The following is a 19,418-nucleotide window of genomic DNA, read 5'->3' as shown; positions in this document are numbered from 1 at the left end:
ACACCTCAGAGATACAGGTGGTGGGGACAGAGCCTGTCCAGTGTGTGCCTAACTCTTCAGTAGCCTCTCTGGGGCCCAGACCAAGATGTTCTCTCCAGACCAGCATTTCTGTGCCGTCTTAAAATGTATCTGTGCAGGCACGGTGACTCTGGCGACAAGATCCTCACAGTCCTGTCTCCCTGAGGGACTGTGCAGTATCCAAGGGCTCCCTCCCTAGATAAAAACGTAGTGACATCTTAATACTAGCTTTCAGGTCTCCACAACTAATCCAGTTAAGTTTTTTATCCTGGCTCAGCCTGGGTGTGCACCCCAGGGTGCCGATGTAGCTCGGTGTAAGGATGAGGAGGCCCTGCCAACCCCCTCCAGTATCTGCCCACTTAGGTCCACAGCTATAACTGAGATCTAGTGGGTGCCATGTGCATTATTGTCACATAGCTTTTACTCTGCCTAGACTTACAGATTCAACCATAGTTTAGGGAGGTGGGTCCTCATGCTACCTCTGCAGGTGGAAAGCTTTTGAAAGACAGTTGGTCTAGGATTAGTTCCACAAGGGTGGGAATGTCCCACCACACTGGATGGGTCCATTTGGCTCCAGCGTGTTTTCTTTGCCCTCCTAGAACAATGGGCTAGTCTTTACCGGTGTATATATTAAAAAAAAAAAAGCCACATATCTTTCTAGTAAATGTATGGGCATCTGTAAGGCTTTGGTCATAGTAGGCATTTCAGTGTATTTATTGAAAGGAGAATGTGATAAGTGAAGTAAAAATGGAGCCACAATGCCATGGATTTTGACTGGGGCCTGCCTACTCTAGTCCCTCAAGAGGTCAGCCTGCATAAAGCCAGTGAGGCAACAATCCTTTCTTGGGTGCTCACTAACATCCACCTCCTCATCTGAAAGGGAACTGGTAGGCACTTCCCATCCTGGCAGCCTGAGGCCTCGCAGGACAGCCTTCTAATGGCAGAAGCCTTCCTTACTCAGCTTGGCCAGACACCCACTCTGTCTGGACCTCATTTTCCTTGCAAGGGGTCTTTCTGACTTTAACCTTTTGCCTCTTTAAGATCTGTGATGCCATCTCCAAGTGGGAACAAACACTGAAGGAGCTGCACCCCGGAAAGTCTGAGGGGGGCACGCGTGTCGTGAAGCTGATGTATAAGAACAGGTCCTGGGAGCTGCCTGAGGGTGGGGCGGGCATGAGGCTGCCACAGGGGGCTCCCAACATGACGGCTTGTCCCAACCAGGCAGACCTATAGTTAGCCTGAGTGGCAGTCATCAAGTAGATTGCAGGCTGGCCTCGCTCCTGATCCCTCATGAGACCCTGGTAGCTCAGGTGTTCTGTCACCATTCTCTGTACTGCCATTTGCACATGTGTATTCATACATGCCACAAAAGCATACCAATGCCACGAGGTGGCTGTACATTACCTTATGAGAGTACAGTTTTGTCTAAGTACCAGATAATTTAAGGCTAAAGAATAAAACTTTCCTGTGTGTCAATTTCAGGACATATACAAGTACTTTCTACCAATTTAAGTAAGAGAAAATCTATTCATTGTGTCTCCAGGCAAGTAAGTTCCATTAGTCTTTGGGGAGTCTTAACTCATCCAGACCCCTAATAAACTGTGATTCTAGGTCCCAGATTCCTCATGAAAATGTAGTAAGTCTAGTGGTGTGTTCAGAGCTAACCACCTGTTCCTGCGGGTGAGACCTGCATGCCCACATCTAGGCTAGTCTTGACTACAAGTTTCTTGGGTAATAGAAAAGAGGCTTACAAAAGGCATAAACATTTATCTTCACTTGAGGGATCAAGATAAAGATTCAAAGAAAGCCTTCTCATTCTTGTTTGGCGTGCCAGCTGAGGTCTGGCTTCTCCCTGTCTTTCCTGTAGGCTATACTTTCGAAGCCAAGTCAAAGGGGAGACAGAGAGAGAGCGGCTGCTACTTGCCTTCCAAACCAGTGGAGAAATAGTGGCAGGAAGATTTCCAGTCACCAAGGAACTGGCTCTTGAAATGGCTGCCTTGATTGCCCAGGTAGGCTTCTTCCTGTTGGAAGCATCGTGGCACCTGACAGGAGACTGCAGCTCCCGTGGCAGCAAGGAGAGGGGGCTGTGCTGTACAGAGAGCTGAGACCTTACTCACGGCACATGGAGGCTTGGGGGCAGAATGGGACGGGAATTGAAAAACTGAGCTAAACTCCCAGCCTTCCTCCAGTGTAAGAGCTTGGCCAAGTCATTTCTCATCACTTCATTTTCTGTTGTGTAGCTGAACACACACTTCCCTGCCTGCCTCCAGGGTATGTACTTGAGAGTGTGTGTCCCACAGTGCATGTGATATACTATGAGCCAGCCCACCTTCTACGTAGAAAGAGCACACATTCAGAATACTTCCCCTTTGTATTCCTTTAGGAGGCTCTCTGCTAGGAGAATCTGAGATACCGTCATGGTTCCTGTAAGCGTGGATTTAACCAGATGTGGTGGCAGACAGCTATAATCCCAACATTTGGAGAGCTGAGGCAGAACTGGTTCAAATTCAAGGCCAGTCTGGGTTCCAAGCCAGCCTGGGCTACACAGTGGTTTTTCATAACCATCAGTGTGAACACTCTGTAGCAGGCCACAAGCTAACATCTCAGGTGTACCTGCCTGTGTGCTTTTCATCCCCATGTAGACTGAGTTTAAATAACTTGAACAAAGACACAAAACTGCTAAGTCAGAACCAGTGCTTGAGCTGGGCGTCTGACACCAAGCCCTCTTCTGTCCTCTGCAGTCTGTAGCACCTCCCCTCTTCCAGCATTTAGCTGCAAATGAGAGCTGATTTAGACAATGTAGTATTGTTGGGCCCTAAGGATGCTTCTCTAATGTCTGTGAAACATGGGGTAAATTCTCATCGTTGATATGTGACCAACAGCAGTGATGTGGTAAGGGCGTGTTCACCTCTCCAGCAGCAGCCCCACCCACCACTCAGACTCATGGCTGCTCTCTCTACCTCAGGTGGAACATGGGGACTTGGAGAAGCCTGTGCTGCCAGCCCCCGGGGGTACACCTCCTGCCAAAGCTCAGCACCTCCTCCAGCAGGTCCTTGACAGGTTCTACCCAAGGCGCTATCGAAATGGAGCACCACCGGAGCAGCTGAGGTAGGCTGGAGCAGCTGAGGTAGGCCGAGGCGAGGCCTTCACAGGAAGCCTGTGGGGAACCCTAGGAGCTGTGAGTCATCCGTAGACGGCGCTTCACTAGCACCATTTCTTTCCACCTGCCCAAACCAGGCACATGGCAGATACGATGGCCACCAAGTGGGCAGCATTACAAGGCTGCTCCCCTTCTGAGTGCATCCGCATCTACCTGACTGTGGCTCGGAAATGGCCTCTCTTTGGTGCTAAGCTCTTTGCTGCTCAGGTAAGTGACAGGAAAAGGAATCTGTTTTTCCTGGAGCTTCCCTCCCCTCTCTGGTCATAAGCTGTCATTCCCGTCTGCAGCCCCCACCTCCTCCCTATCAAACACTAGGAGTTGCCCTTTCCCCATCCGTCTAGAACGCCAGGGTCCAGAGTAGTTGGAATTCATTCTTTATCTTCATATTTCCTTTATTGGTTTCTCAGTGCTTCTCCTGCAGAGACAAGCTCACCTCATTCACACATGAGCATTCAGACTTCAGAGTTTGAAAGACAAAACAATACATAACCTAAAGAAACTCATCTTGGCTGACTACCCAGAAGCCCAGAGGGGGAGAGAGAGGGGCCACCCAGGGGAAGCCGACTGTGCAGACAACAGTTACTTTGACCTCTTCATGAAGGCCGGGAGGCAAACAGTAATTCCTGTTGGAAGTTTCCCTCAGTAGGTGTCTGGGATGCATGAACATTATAGATAATCACAGACATTACCCTGTGACCAGACATTATAATCAGACATTGAGACTGGACCTACATCCTGTTCATTGGAGCTACAGGTCAGAAATGGCATTCAGTCTTCTAGCTAGCTTAGACAGATAGGCTGTTGAAAGCATATTTCTAGTTCTAGCTGTTTAAAGTTAAAACAAACAAACAAACAAACAAGGGCTGGGAAGATGGCTCAGCAGGTAAGAGCACTGCTGCTTTTCCATAGTACCCAGAACCTATATGGGGGTCCCAGCACCCCATGGTGGCCCCAAGTGTCTGTAATTCCAGTCTCAGGGGTCCGACACCCTCTTCTGGCCTCCTCGGATACAGGTACACATATAGCACACAGACAGACACACAGGCAGAACCACACACATTAAAAGTAAAATTTAAAAGATTTTTTTAAAAAATGAACAAATCAGCCCCTTGCCTCCAAGAGGCTTTCCAACTAGTGGAGCAGAACAGCGGGGGAGTTGTAGGCTGATACGAGTATTCTCCATACTCACTTCTCCTGTCTTTTCAATTTTTCTTAGCAATATTACTCTGTTTAATTTGGGGATAAGCTGGGAGACCAAACCAGGACTTAGCACATGCTAAGAGTGCTGTCTGCCCCTAAGCTATACCTCCAGCCTCTGTACAAGAGAGAGACAGAGACAGACAGAGAGACAAAAACACAGAGACACAGAGAGAGACAGAGACAGACAGAGAGACAAAAAGACAGAGACACACAGAGAGAAACAGAGAGACAGAGACAGCGAGTTCCGTGACGTAGAAGTACAGTGGTATTGTGATAAAATGCCATTGGCCTGGAAGGTTGGAAAAAGCTTCAAAAAGGGTTTCTCTATCACTCTTTCCCCTGGGCTCTTGGGTAGTAGAGATCTTCTGGAGCATCTCACTGTAGCCCTGAGAAAAACACCTAGGAAATGGCTGCCATAATCACAAACCCACTGAAAGGACCTAAAGCCCATTGCATTCTTTTTTTTTTTTTTTTTTTGCCCATTGCATTCTTGTTTTCCTATTTCTCTTATAGTCCCTAGGAAATTGGTTAAAGCAAGATATATTTTGCTTGTGAGAGATTGGGTGCAGGAGAAGACACCTACCAAGCTAGCTACACACAGCCTTTAGGTTGGCCTACGTTCTGCTGCTCAGAGCTCTCGATCCTGTGTTCTAGCAGCTGTGATTCCCTCACCTTTTGGATGTTGGGTGGTGGAGCTCCAGGCCTGAATGCCTCCTGCCACAGCGATCCTGATGCTGTACAAATGCTACTTTCTGTGTCTTCCAGGATGACGTAGTAGCCCATCAGAGTCTCTGGATGGACCTTCTTCCCCAGAGAGTACTTACGTTCAGAATCTCTAACTGTGGCTGTGTCTGATCGGCCTTCTCTCTTTCTGCAGCCTGTCCAGCTGTCTTCTAAGGAGAATGCTCTGGTGTGGATTGCTGTGAACGAGGATGGTGTTAGCATCCTGGACCACCGCACTATGGTAGGAGAGGAAAAGGCTGGTTCCGACCCTTCTTAAACACCTGTCTTATCTTCTCTGCTCTGGACTCAGAGGCCTCAACTAAGTAGCCCTGGTTCCCTTCTCTCTAACCTCTGCCTTAGTACTATCCAATGTCTAGACACAACTTACACATATCAAGATTTGGCCCTCCAAATTATCATTACCTGGGGCTCTCACTTCCTGATTAAGGCTCCCTGAACTCAAATGGCTCCTTTCCACACACAGCAAGTGCACATCACTTATCCCTACTCTTCAGTGGCAACGTTTGGTGGCTGCAGGGATGACTTCATGCTTGTGATTAGATCCACTCCAGACCAGAGCTCTGGAAAAAGCCACATTGACAAGCTGATCTTCCGAATGCCTGCTCCCAAGGTGGGTCTGACAGCTACTATACCAGCTCACTCTTGTCTGGTGTGAAGTGGTAAGCCTGGTGCTTAGAGAGAAAACTCTGGACAGGGTCTGCCCCAAATAAAATCGTTGGCCTTAGTGTATGATCAGCATCCCAAAGAGTTTGGGTGGAATAGTGTGTCCATCTCTCTACTGAGCTGGTACTTGGTGGGAACTACCTGATCCAGCCACTGCCGTTCCTCCTTGCCTGAGGGGCGGGGTGGGGGTTGGGGGGGGAGGTACTATGCATCTCAGAGACTCTCCAGGCCAACAGAGGTACATTTTGCTGGGCCTCTAAACACCACAGTCGTCTCTTTGGGGCTTTTCTTCTGAGTGAGAGAGCTGCTAAAACCCAGGAACTCTGTGTACCCAACACTATAGACAGCACTCAAGACAAGGCTAGTTCAATTCCTTTATTTCCCTGACCTCCTCAGATTACAGAAGCTACCTTCATGATGGCCAGCTACATGAACCACTCTTCTGCAACTGTGAACCTATCTGCCAAGCTGCCTGCGACCCGCCAGCCCCGAGACCTGGATGGACAGTTCTTTGCTTCTGTTTCCTGCACTAAGGGGCCAGCTTTGCTGTGAACGGTTCTCCTCCCCATATTCCTGCCACCACTGGTGTCTCTGGGCTTAGATTTATATCCTGGAGCACACTACTACTGTGATGGGTCTGATGGCCCCCTCAAACTGTTCTGTGAAATGTGTGTTGCAGGGTCTCTGAAACCTGTGGACCGATAGGTGCCTTATCTTCCAAGGCCCAACGCTTTCAGATCCAGACCCAACATCAAAACCACTATTTCTTTTACAAGAATACTGACTCTGGATCCTACCTGATGCTAGACTGAAACAGGGATGGCCCACAGTTACCAGGGCAATGGTACTGTGTTTGGGGCTTCTGCACTGATACTCAGGGAAGCTCATCTTTTTATATTGTACGTGGTCTTTATGTGGGGACTGATACTTGAAGTTTTCTGAACATCCCTGAACAAAAAAGGACTAAAGTTCCTAATTCACCTAAACTCCAGCAGATGCCTACAAATCTCTAAAATTGGACTACTTTCTCAAATGAGAAAAACACCAGCAGAGCTGGAGAAAGAAATGACACGCTTCCCCACTATTGGTGAGGAGGCATTTGCCAGGCCCCTACTGGGGCAGCAGCTCTGATCTTTTCAGGACAGCACACTCTTCCTGTTAAGGTGAAAGCTTTTTCTCTCACACTGGACTAGCATAGGCAGGGCTGGATCTAGTCTGCACCCTGCCTGTGTCATGTGCTCCGTGAAGGCTGTGCTCACTACTGAAGGACAAGGTGGCCATCATCTCCATTGGTTGCTGCTCTGTGAGGCCACCGGAGACAACAGGTCAGGAACACTAACTAAAGAGCCCTCCATCCTGCATTGCTCACCAAGACTTGGTAGATAGATGCCTCCTGGAAATTAGTTGGAGGCAAAGAGCATGTATGATATCTGCCCTCGTGATATGTGAAGTAGTTTCTTTCAACCATTGCCTTCCCGAGAACATGTAATCTCTCTCAACTCATACCTTCTAACTGATTTTGATGAAGATGATCTTTATCTCCACCTTCCCCCACAAAATAATAATTGAAAGAAAGTTCATATTTTAGTTTTTCAACATATAGAAAACTAAGTTTTATTGTGCAGCTCTAAGGCTGGTTTTTTGTTTTGTTTTGTTTTGTTTTAATCATTTTTTCAGTTACATAGACTAGGGGATAGGAGGAACAGCCAGGTAATAAGTCTTTAACCAAACAATGTGTGTGTTACACAAGAAACTCAAAGGCCAAATATCAGTTTGCTGGAATGCCTCAGCTGCTGTAATACTTGTTCTCAGCCTTTGAGCCGACAGCATGCCTTTAGAAAGGCATGAGAGCCTTCTTTGAAACCAGCCTGACTTGCAAGGCAGGCAGTGTATAAGTTTCTGTTTCAACTCAACTCCCACCCCAGAATGTTCTAGTGGAGACAGGTCTACCTCAGTCACTTCACTATAGGCTCCTGAGCAGCTCCTTCAAGGCAGGTGCAAGGCAGGGAATGCTGTTCTACGGTTACATGCCAAATGGCCCTTAAAGCCAGTAAGGATGTGCTCTATGCTATAAACAGAGTTCCAGAGAATGGAACTGTTTGTATTAGATTTTTAGATTTGGAGATCAGATTAGTTGTCTTCTTGTCTCTGTCCTTTTTTTTTTTTTTTTTCCTTTTTTTAAGACAGGGTCTCACTGTGCAGCCCTGGCTGTCTTAGAACTCACTCTGTAGATCAGGCTGGCCTCGAACTCACGAGATCCGCCTGCCTCTGCTTCCTGAGTGCTGGGATTAAAGGCAAGTGCCACTGCACCCGCTCCTTTTCTCCTTTCTGATCTTTAGGAATCTAAGAAACTGCCTTAGAAACAAAGGCTTCTGTAAATTGGCCTCTTCATTCTTTAATATGACAGTCCCATGTCTGGGAACCAACATGAAACCACTCACTTTTTCCTTTCTATCTTTTTGGTTTTTCGAGACAGGGTTTCTCTTGTAGTCCTGGCTGTCTTGGACTGTCTTTGTACGAGGATGGCCTTGAACTCACAGAGATCCACCTGCCTTTGCCTCCCGAGTGCTGGGATTAAAGGTGTGCGCCACCATGTCCAGCTTACAGCTCACTTTTCATCTAAGCCCTCTTAGCCCAACAGCTTTTGAAGCAATAGAAAATATCAAGTAACAGAAAGGTACTAATGTGCTCGACACGCATAGCTAAAATGCTATGTATCGTGTTCATCAATAAAAACCTGTCAGTGAACCAGGTATTGGTGTGTTTTAAATATTTATTTTGGGGTTTGAGACAGTCAAACCTCCAACCTTCCTGCTGATACTGCCCGGCTGCTAGGATTAGTGGCATCCACACTGCCCCAGCTAAGTTGTAGATTGAGTCATCACCTACACAGATCATAGGAGCTAGGTGGACAGCATTTGTAAGGCATTTTATTCCTACTAATTCATGTATTTTTAAAAACCTGACTTATTTTCCCTAACTTTTAGACAAGAGACTATGCAGATGGATACATTTCTCTTATGAAATCTGGTGCCACTCTCAATACTCCACATATTTTAACACAAACATGAATGTGCTCAGAAACTTCAAAGTGTTCTTTGTGGACATTACTTTTGTTTGGGGGGGGTCCTCACTATGTAGCTCTGGATGACCTCGAACTCAAGACATCACCTGCCTCTGCCTCTTGAGTGCTGGGCTTAAAGGCAGGTGCCACTGTGCCTGGCTTGCTTTTGATATGTCAAAACCCTGAAGGTCTCCCTTGTAAGGGAGCATTATGATAAATCAAAACCCCCAGTCACGTTCCAGCCGCCGCCTCTGTGGCTCTGAGATCTGCCCATCCACTTTGAATCCCAGGACTGTGTCCCCTGATGGTTTCTACAAGTACAGAAACTAAGCCAGCCATGGTGGCTCAGGATCCGCTCCATGAAGGCTGAGACTCACGGCCTTGTCGACGCGGCTTTCTGGTGTGCCAGAATCTCCTGGCAGCTCCTGTATACTTCAATCAAGCAGTCCAGCCGGGGCTTGGCACTCTGAGTTTGAAAGGAGAAATGCAGTGTCAGGGAGAGTAGAAGAAGTATCTATGCAACCTCAACCCCTCACGTACACCATGGCAGCTAGGTACTAAATGGCAGCTAGGAGCTAAGAGACGCAAGCTCAAGCCTCGGAGCACCTTGCTAGGAGGGCTCCAAATCAGGCCTTTGTGTGGGGATGCGGGGGTCAGGGATGGGGTGGGGATAAAGACAGCTTTTTGTTTTGTTTCCAGGCTGGCCCTCTGTAGCCCTGACTACTAGAACTCACTCTAGACCAGGCTGGCCTTGGACTCAGAGATCTGCCTGCTTCTGCCTCCCGAATGCTAGGATTAAAGGCACATTAAAAAAACAGCTTTTAGCCTGACAAGATTATATGACAATGAGACAGTACATCTCAGAAACAAGTTGAGAAATAAGTCTCAGAGACAAGATGGGCATTTTAATATATACATTCTGAAAAGATTTTGCATTATAAAATGTAGCATAACTAAAAAGTCACAGAATAGGAAAATTATAGAAAGTAATGTTTATTATTCAAAATAACACAAAATTATTATAAATGCGTAACTGACCTCTATGTTTAAAATAAGGGGACTGCAGGCATGTGCCACCATAGTCAGTTTTTATTGTAAGATCAAAACAAGATAGTCTAGACATTATTTAAAACTTAGCAATAAAATAGCTAAATAAACTGACATTTCAATGTAATGGAATAAAGTATCATCATTTAAAATAAGTATAATGGCTGTGGTAGACAAGATACATATTTATATATGTCTTTATATTATATTTGTAAAAATCCTCAACCTCACTGATACCAGTGTAAAATTACAGACTGACGGACTTGAAGTACAAGAATGTGATTTGTAGGCAGAAGTAGTAATAAGATGGTAACTGTCCTCCTAAAATCTAAAATAGCCTTTTACTCAGATATTGCCAGTAATCTGACAGTAAGACTACTGAACACACAGAGAGGGTAAGTAGAGAGAGAGAAGGCAGGGTTTCCCAGGAGGAGGAGGAGCCCTGTGCTCACCTGGAAGACAGGAACCACTTGAGATATCTCGTGTGGCTCCCCTGGATCCTTCAGTAAAATGCAGAGGCAGTAAATGACCTTCTGCTGTAAGAAGAGACACCAGACAGACGCCTCAGTGACACTCATCTTGTTTCCTTTTTCTTCAAGAGAAGACTAAGAAATATTTTTCAGAAATTATCTCTAAGTGTGAAATATTTGACAATTTAGGAGAAAAGCATATTTTTGCCAGGTGGTAGCGGCACATGTCTTTAGTACCAGCACTAGGGAGGCAGAGGCACGCGGATCTTTGTGACAGCCAGGACTACACTGAAACCTTGTCTCAAAAAAACAAAACTATATTTGCATCCCTTATTTTCTATATATAAAAATCTTTTTCTTGAGACAGAGTCTCACTATGTAGCCCTGGCACTCGCTCTGTAGACCAGGCTGGCCTTGCTCACAGCGATCCATCTGCCTCGGCCTCCCAAGTGCTAGGATGAAAGGCGTGTGCCACCACACCTAGCAAAAGATCACTGTATTGTACTGCACTCACAGACAGAAACAACATAGCTGGATTAAGGTAGTCACTCAAACAAGCACTTGCCAAGTCTCAAACTGTACAATCAGAATGGCCACTCTGAAGCCACAGAACCTCACTTAGGGTTTGATTCTTTATCAATTACAGTTTAGTGCAACATATCCACCACAAAACAAGATAAAAACATGACAGAGTTGGAACTAGAATAATTAGCTTTTTATCTTTCTTCACAACTCCATGTGTCCCTTGCCTACATTTTGTCCTTTAAAAGGCCACCCCACAAAAAAAAAAAAGAATAAAACCAAACACACACACACACACACACACACACACACACACACACACACACACACACACCACACACAGAGCCAAGTTTGTTAGTATGAACCAAAAGTCCCACCAACCAGGAGACCAAGGTTAGATATTAGGTCTAGGCAACACAGTAAGACCTCATTCCTAGAGAAAGAAAGCAAACAAGTAGACAAAACAACAAAACAAAAATGCTTTTGTATCTGAGCCACAAGATGAAAGTTGGAATGCTGACTTTATCCACGACAACCTACTACCTCTCCGAAGCAGTCATGGTTTATGTGCTTGCTATGCTTTTGAATACTTGTAAAAAGGAAAAGCCTGTTAGCCAGGCATGGTGACACACGCCGTTAACCCCAGCACTCAGAAGGCAGAAGCAGATAGACTGCTGTGAGTTTGCAACCAGCATGGTTTACATAGTAAGTTCCAGGTCAGCCAGCGCTACAGTGAGACCTGTCTCAAAAACAAACAAACAAACAAGCAAGAGGCAGGGGCTGGAGAGATGGCTGGGCAGTTCAGAGTGCTGCTGCTCTTGCACAGGACTGCAATTCAGTTCCTAGCACCCATGTCCAGGAGCTGACAACCACTGTGACACCACCTCTAGGGAACCCGATGTCCTCTTCTGGCCTCAGCCGGATACATATACAGACACACACACATAACCAAAAATAAAAATTTATAAAATTATTAACAAGCAAAAAGAGAGAGAGGCAGCAGGATGGAAGTTCAAGGCCAGCATAAACAACACAATGAGACCCTAGTTGAGGGAAAAAAAAAAGTGAACTGTAAAGCAGTATGCAGTGTTTCACTTGGTGTCTTGTGTTTATTACACATCATCAATGGGATATCTGAATGACTAAACTAGCTTCTAAGTGTAAGTGGGCTGCAGTGCCTGTACAACCAGCAAACTTGTAACAGCACATTTCTTGGAATATACCCCATCACTGAAGAAAACATGACTATAAAGAAACTTTTGCTTTAATGAAAGTTTCTCTTCTATGGTTCACAGGCATGCCAGCCAAAAAATACCTACTTGTATTGGAACGGAGGCACCTTAAGTTTAATTCTGTGACAATGAATACTTTGCTAAGACTTGGTTTAGACCCCAGCACACACCATGGGCTGAGTGCTTCCTCTGGAGAGCCCAGAGATACCACCCAGACACTTACCATGTAAATAGCCTCATTAATGATAATATCCTTGACCTTGTCCATCTCTATGAAGGTGGTACATTCTTTGCCTGAAGCGTAGGATGACGTCATCTGAATGCCAAGTGAATCGATGATTAATAGAGTCTCCTGATCAATCTTCACAAAATGGAGATAACCAAGCAGGCCTATGATGGTGGTGAAGATGGCAGCAGAGAGGACCATGCTATTCTGAAGAGAGCCAGACACAGGCAGTGAGATCACTGAATGCTCCTCTGCATATACCTATGCTATCCAGTGAGTTAGCTGGACAGTGAGTGGCTATGCAGTGAGGTGAGCAGATGGGGCGTGCATGAGGGGAACTCACTTTCACTTGGCTCCTAAGGTATTTGAAAGGCACCTAGTAAAAGGGACCCAGACTACTAGTGTCTGGGAGGCTCCCAGCAAAACATCTGCCTTCACATCCATCAGAAAATTTTCTTCCCAAAATTACAACTTAATTTTTCCCGTTCAAACTCCCCATGCAAACTCCCCAGCACAAAATTACAGACAGAGCAACTGTGAAGTGCTGAGCACAGTAGCAGATACTGTTCCTTGACTGATGGTTCCTAAACAGCCACTTATCTTTTTCCTAATAGAATTTAGAACGAATTGTGATGCCTTCAGAAGTGGACACTCTCTGCAGTGAGACGTGATGGCTAGCAGTCTATAGAAGAGGCCAATTTATTATGTTTTTTAAAAGATGGGTAGAAAGAAGAATGGAGAAAGGAAAAGGGGAGACATACTAAGGTTAAAGCATACAGGAACAGCCTATAAAGCAGGACTTAATTGGTGCAGCGGTTACTAGAGGTTAGTGGTTTCTGATGGGTACACTCTCCCACAAAGACAGGCGGAGGACTAGGACACTGGATGGTGTTAGTGACAGGAGCCAGGGCCAAATAAGACTTTCACCTGGACTCTGGGATCTCTGGCCCTCACTTCTTACTGTGTTAATAAGGGCCCTTATCATTTTAATCTCCTTTGGTTCTGGGTTACAGCTGTGACTAAATGATAAAGAGGAAAAAATGGGGTCTGGAGAGATGGCTCAGTGGTTAAGGGCACCGACTGCTCTTCCAGAGGTCCTGAGTTCAATTCCCAGCAACCACATGGTGGCTCACAACCATCTATAATAAAATCTGGTGTCCCCTTCTGGCCTGTGGGTATACATGCAGGCAGAGTACTCTATTCATAATAATAAATAAATCTTAAAAAAAAAAAAAGGAGGCCGGGCATGGTGGCGCACGCCTTTAATCCCAGCACTCGGGAGGCAGAGGCAAGCGGATCACTGTGAGTTTGAGGCCAGCCTGGTCTACAAAGTGAGTCCAGGACAGTCAAGGCTACACAGAGAGACCCTGTCTCGAAAAAAAAAAAAAAGAAAAGAAAAGAAAAAAAGAAAAAATGGTAGGCAGGCTGGGGATGTAGCTTGGTGGTAGAACACACACTGCTGTGTACGCCCTTGTATCTGAGACTTTTTACACTTCTGAAGCTGAAATGTGGAACATACTGTTTTGTTGTTGTTTTCATTTGGTTTCACTTTCCTGACTCCCCAGAAGAAAGAGTAATAACTGATCTAGAGCCTTAGGGTTTTTACTGCTGTGATAGAACACCATGGCCAAAAGGACTTGGGAAGGAAAAGGTTCATTTCTGCTTACAGTTCTACATCACAGTACATCACCAGCACTGAGGGAAGTCAGGGCAGGTACTTGGAATCAAGAGTTGATGCAGAGGCCATGAGGGTGCTGCTGACTGGCTTGCTCCTCGTGGCTTGCTCAGCCTGATTTCTTCTACTGTCCAGCACTACCCAGCCAAGGCTGGCACTGCCCGCTCTGAGATGGGCCTACCCATATCAATCATCGATCAAGAAAATGTTCAGCAGGCTTCTTATTGCTGTTAATTTAATGGTATGACCTAAAAACGTTTATTATTAGGCTTATAATTATTTTTTAGGCTTATAATTATTATGGTGACATTATTTAGCCCGCTTTCATAAGCAGCAAAGACACAGACAACTGATATATTTTAGCATAGCCTCATCACCTGGGGCATGGCAGATATTAACTCCTAAGCTACCTTCCGTTATATCCCAGCCTCCACCCCATGCCACCTGCTTCTTATCAGTTCTGTTTGGGCTACTTCTCATCCACAGTCCCCAAATACTTGCTAAGGTTGTTCATCTGGGCCATTTCTTTCCATGTGAACTTCAGAGTTCCTCCTCTGGGTTCACGTGGCTCTTCCTCCCAAGATCCTTCTCTCCCCACGCCCCTGAGCCTTTGCCATGCCTACCTTCCTCTGGCCCTGCCCAGGTACTGGCTTTCTTTATTAGTCATACAGAGAGGCAAGGTTGAACAGCAATGTGTGGGGTATGTGACAGTCTGCAGTAAGGGGGGGGGGCAGCAATAGGCAGTTGACACATAAAAAGCAGCAGAACATGCTCCAACAGGCTTCCTGAGGAGCAATGGGGGGGCAGTGTGCTTTCTCAATTGAGATTTCCTTTTCCTAAGTGAGTCTAGTTTATGCTGTTGACATAAAAACTAACCAGTACCCCTAGAATGGATAAAATTCAGTAATTCTGGACCACATTCACTGAACCCAAGAGGTGCTTTGCTCTTTGTCCTGATCAGTCCTCCTTTAACCTGACTCTGACCAGACTCTTCTGAGCATATTATATCTTAGCATTGTCTTTACTGGACTTGGATTGCCGGGGCGGCCAGGAATTGTGCTGACTTAGCTTTAGAGAGGACACCACAGTCACCTTAGCAGACCACAGTGTCCTCTGAGGAAAAACCCCAATGACTAAACACCTCCCAAGGGTCCCATCCCTTAAGATTTCCACATTTTGTTTTGTTGTTGGTTTTAAGCCTTAGGAGGACATATCATATCTAAACTGTAGCATCTACCTTCTGTAATAATCTTAACGGGACAGGTGTGACGGCGCACGCCTTTAATACTTGTACTTTGAAGCCAAAGGCAGATGAATCTCTTTTTGTCTCAAAACAAACAAACAAACAAACAAAAATAGCCTTTAATCTTGCACTCAGGAGGCAGAAGAAGGCAGATATCTGAGTTTAAGGCCAGCCTGGTCTACAGAGGGACTCCAGGACAGCCAGGGCTACACAGAGAAACTCTATATCAAAAAAGCAAGTAGACAAAGCCAAAAACAAAAACCAAACACGAGTCTTAACAAGTGAGTTTAGTGGCACACCCACCCTGCCCTGGTTGTTCCTATGTCATTTCTCATCCACTCAGTCCCCACTCTGCTCCTTGGCTATAGATCCCCACACTTGCTGTATTTGGAATTGAGACCAGTTCAATACTGAAATCTTTTTCTTCTACTGTAGTTGCTCCTGAAAAAAAAAAATCTGTTTTTAACCACTTTCCTGGCTGGGTCTGGTTTCACAATACCTAACACACTGAGATCTGCAAACTGAGACCCTATAATCCCTTTCTGTCCCACCTACTTTGAACAAAGAATGATTTTTAATTTTTTAATGTGTTTTTTTTTCCTTTAACTTTCGAGACAGGGTTTCTCTATGTAGCCTTGGCTGTCCTTTGTAGACCAGGCTGGGCTGGGACTCACAGAGATCCTTCTGACTTTGACTCCCCTAGTGCTGGGATTACAGATGTGCACTACCGAGCCTGGCTAATTTTTTTTTTTTTTACAAGGTTGAAGGAAGAACAAAAAGAAGCAGGGTACAGTGGCTCACATCTTTAATCTGAGCACTCAGGAGGCAGCAGCAGGTGGGTCTGGACTACACACCAAGTTCCAAGTCAGACAAGGCTACAGGCTACACAGTGAAACCATCTCTAAAAAACAAACAAATGACAAAGAATAAAAATCAGGCTGGAGAAACAGCTCAGTGGTTGAGAGCACTGACCTGTCTTCCAGAGGATCTGGGTTCAATTTCTAGCACCTACTTGGAAGTTCACAACTGTCTCTAACTCCAGCTCCGGGGAACTGACGCTCTCTTCTTACCTCCTTTGGCAGCAGGCATGTATGTGACACACAGACAAACATATAGGCAAAACACTCATACACATAAAATAAAATTTAAATTATAAAAATGGACAAAAAGAATATGGGACAGAGACTTACAAAGCTAAAATATTAATTGGCCTTTTAAAGAAAAGGCTTGCTGACTTCTGTTCAGATAATTATTATTGCCTGATGAACAGGAGTCAGAGCTGAGCCTCTGATGACCCAGAAACACCGACTTTCAGCTCATTAATTTCAGGTGCAGGGCATCTGTAAACATCCACACATTACGGAAGCATTATAGAAGAAAGGCAAGATAAAACTCAGGTTTACTACACGCAAGAGTAAGACATAAAAAAGTGTAGAATGCTCCATTGCTGACTGTAAGTGTCAATGGAAGGGAGGAGAAAGGAAGAAAGGGAGGGAGAGGGAAGGATAAAAGGATGGAGAGAGAAAAGGAAGAGAGATAAAGCACGCAGGATTATTCCAAGAAGACTTCTAAGGACACAGGACCTAACTGTGCAGAAAAGGCAGTGCACACTGATGGGTACACTTGCCTGGAAGGGCGAGAGCACTGCAGATTGGAATAATGTTAACAGAGCCACGAATTCAAGAGCAGGGAGGAAGACAGGATGAAGAGCAGTCAATGCTTAGGGAATTTCACCCAGCAGCCTTCTCTATGTCTGTTGCCCTGGCTAAAGTTGTAACAGTGTAGACTATTCCTCTGAGTCGGAGCTGAGACACACATCTGAATTGCTCTCCTGGGGAGTCCTTTCTCTCTAGATAACCACTACCTTCATGAATAATTTTGAATAGGAGCAAAGATCTGTCATTTTGGCAGACAAAGCCCCGGGGAAGTGCTGGAGTAATGTAATGGAGCACACATTACTTCTGCAGTTGGGGGACATTAGGGTAGACATGCGAGAGAGAGAGAGAGAGAGAGAGAGAGAGAGAGAGAGAGAGAGAGAGAGAGATGAGGCCAGTACAGTAGGGAACTGCCATTACCAACTTAGTGCTGGGTGTGGCGTATACACCTGTAATTCCAGTACTCGACGGGGGCTGAGACAGGAGGATGCAGAGTTTGAGGACAGCCTAGGCTACCTAGCAAGACCCTGTATCTCTAAACAAACCAATAACACACACAGCTGCCCGAGATCTGCGAGACCAAAATACAGTGGAAAGGGATTTCAAAGTCAAGCAGCTCTGGTTCTGAAAAGCCTTTACCGCTGTCAAGACTTAAGTTACTATTCTTTCTCGACCTTGTTTTTTTCCCCCCTAAGGGTGAAGTAAGAAATTCGGCAAAACAGCCGACACGATGGGCATTTAATAAATATCTGTCCCTGCTTCAGATAACTGCCCAGGCATTCGGAACACAGACTGGTGTTAAAGCCCAGCTGGGCACGGTGAGGTACCCCTTCAGTCACAGCGCCGGGGAGGCAGAAGCCGGTGAAGCCCTGTGAATTCCAGGCCAGCCTGGTTTACACAATGTGTTCAAGAGCATTGATTTCTGAGACACTGTTTTGTGTAGCCTGGTTGTCCTGGAGCCTGTGGTGTGGACTGACGCTAGACTCCTGCCTCTGCCAGTGCTGGATTAAAGGTGTGCACTACCACACCCAGCCATGCTGTCTTTGTTTATTTATTGTGTGGCAGTCAGGGGACAATTTTTGGTTCTTTCCTTCCACCATGTGGGTCCTGGGGATTCAGCTTAGGTCAGCGAGTTTGGCAGTATGTGGCCTTACCTGCTGGGCCATTCCCCAGACCCTAAGTTAGGGGTCTTAATTTTATCTATTTTATGTAAATTATTATGCTCTAGCATATAACGGGACAGGTGTGATGGCACATTATGTTTGATCCCAGTACTAGGGAGACAGAGGCTGGCTCTACATAGCCTGGCCCGTACTATGCTGAGCCAGAGACAAGAGACAAGAGACACAGAGAAGAAAAAAGCTAATGAATGGTCTAATACAAGTAATATGCAAATTACACATAAACAGTTCTGATGCACTTAGCCCTAGTGAGACCACTCCTAGAAAGAATATATTCATTTCAGGGCGCTATTGAGGGACTTAAAACTAGAACTTATTTTGAACAGGGGCCAGCTGTATGATTCTTTTTGCTTGGGAACTGTCATTCCCAAACTCACAGCATTTGACCTCCACAATATTGTTAACATTAATTCCATCTTAGATACGTTAAAAAAAAAATGAAGCCCAGAAAAAAAGCAAACAAATTAGAAAGTCTGAAAACTGAGCACAGAAAGCACTCATGTCTTAAATCTGACAACTCTTTAGAAAGTGCACTTAAATTGGGGAAGGGTTGGGAAGGGGGAGGGAGTTTACGTGGCCTTGAGAAGCAGAGATTAGGGAGAGAAAGAGGGCTCCTTCTGTGTTCACGTGTGCACAGTCTAGGAGACAAAAGCACTTTTCTGGAATTCTGTTGTATGCTTGCTAACTGTTGGCAGTGGTACCCTGCCTGGGAGGAGTGATGGAGGGTGTACGCTCTGTAGGTGAGCAGGGCAGCGGTCCACTGTGGTAGAGCGTCCAGGAGCAAAACTTCTTGGGGAAGACAGTCCTGTCACTGGAAGGCGACGGTGTCCCGGATCCAGAAGTCCCCACCCGGGCCCACGGGTCAGCCCTAAGATCTTTCACAGCCCGCCGCCCGCGACAGGCGAGCACCAGCCTTTACCTCGCACAGGGTGAAGAGTCCGTAGGCCGCCAGCCACACGGCGCAGGTGACGGCGGTGAGCGAGCGCAGCGACAGCCGAGCCGAGCTGAGGCCGAACTCGCGGCAGTACGGTGAGTAGTAGCGGCGCCGCAGGGCCAGGCGGCCGCCGCAGATATCCGAGAAGCTCTTCTCGTCCTCCATGGCCGCCCGTGCCAAAGGAATCGCGGCGCTCTAGCCCACCCGGAAGACCCAAGTCTCCCCGGCTCCGGACCGTTCCGGAAGCTGCTCAGCCCCGCCCGCCACACGCTCCGCGCAGCCGCGGCCGCGCTCTGAGATCAGGGCTGGGACTCGGTGCTGGTTCTCCCGGTTGGTGTTAGCCCGAACTCGCCAGAATCGTGGCACCAACCTTGGGCAGATTAA

At 46.3% G+C, this 19,418-nt stretch overlaps 2 protein-coding genes across 3 annotated transcripts in view; one reads left to right on the top strand and one right to left on the bottom strand.

Moving 5' to 3' along the window:
- The window catches only part of PLEKHH1 (pleckstrin homology, MyTH4 and FERM domain containing H1), a 53,604-nt gene extending 45,066 nt beyond the window's left edge, over positions 1 to 8,538 (top strand). Inside the window, exons 23-29 of the mRNA XM_084792837.1 lie at positions 1,060 to 1,160; positions 1,886 to 2,027; positions 2,984 to 3,126; positions 3,256 to 3,385; positions 5,256 to 5,342; positions 5,586 to 5,732; positions 6,182 to 8,538. Of these exons, the coding sequence (XP_084648963.1) occupies positions 1,060 to 1,160; positions 1,886 to 2,027; positions 2,984 to 3,126; positions 3,256 to 3,385; positions 5,256 to 5,342; positions 5,586 to 5,732; positions 6,182 to 6,337 (906 nt within the window). The 3' untranslated portion in view covers positions 6,338 to 8,538. The remainder of the gene's footprint in view (positions 1 to 1,059; positions 1,161 to 1,885; positions 2,028 to 2,983; positions 3,127 to 3,255; positions 3,386 to 5,255; positions 5,343 to 5,585; positions 5,733 to 6,181) is intronic.
- Positions 29 to 19,312, bottom strand: PIGH (phosphatidylinositol glycan anchor biosynthesis class H). Of its 2 annotated transcripts, XM_084792839.1 has the most exons (6): positions 19,020 to 19,310; positions 12,344 to 12,553; positions 10,349 to 10,432; positions 9,227 to 9,315; positions 5,203 to 5,298; positions 103 to 213 (listed from the first exon to the last, which is right to left on the bottom strand). In XM_084792839.1, the coding sequence occupies exons 1-5, from the start codon at positions 19,197 to 19,199 to the stop codon at positions 5,214 to 5,216; spliced, it is 648 nt and encodes a 215-aa protein (XP_084648965.1). In that variant the 5' UTR covers positions 19,200 to 19,310; the 3' UTR covers positions 103 to 213; positions 5,203 to 5,213. The 2 variants fall into 2 exon arrangements, with proteins under 2 accessions (XP_084648964.1, XP_084648965.1); XM_084792838.1 differs by lacking the exon at positions 5,203 to 5,298 and having other exon boundaries at positions 29 to 213; positions 19,020 to 19,312.
- Between the last annotated feature and the right edge of the window lie 106 nt (positions 19,313 to 19,418).

This window comes from Acomys minous, assembly GCF_964271855.1.
Source record: "Acomys minous genome assembly, chromosome: 8".
Lineage (NCBI taxonomy): Eukaryota > Metazoa > Chordata > Mammalia > Rodentia > Muridae > Acomys > Acomys minous.
This window is presented reverse-complemented; position numbering and strand designations above follow the sequence as displayed.

Excerpts from the sequence above, each read along its gene's own strand:
- PIGH (XM_084792838.1), bottom strand. The coding sequence starts at position 19,199 with ATGGAGGACGAGAAGAGCTTCTCGGATATCTGCGGCGGCCGCCTGGCC. Across the intron at positions 12,554-19,019 it reads GACTCTTCACCCTGTGCGAG|AATAGCATGGTCCTCTCTGC; the intron begins GTAAAGGCTGGT and ends GGCTCTCTTCAG. Across the intron at positions 9,316-10,348 it reads AAGTGGTTCCTGTCTTCCAG|AGTGCCAAGCCCCGGCTGGA; the intron begins GTGAGCACAGGG and ends TTTCAAACTCAG.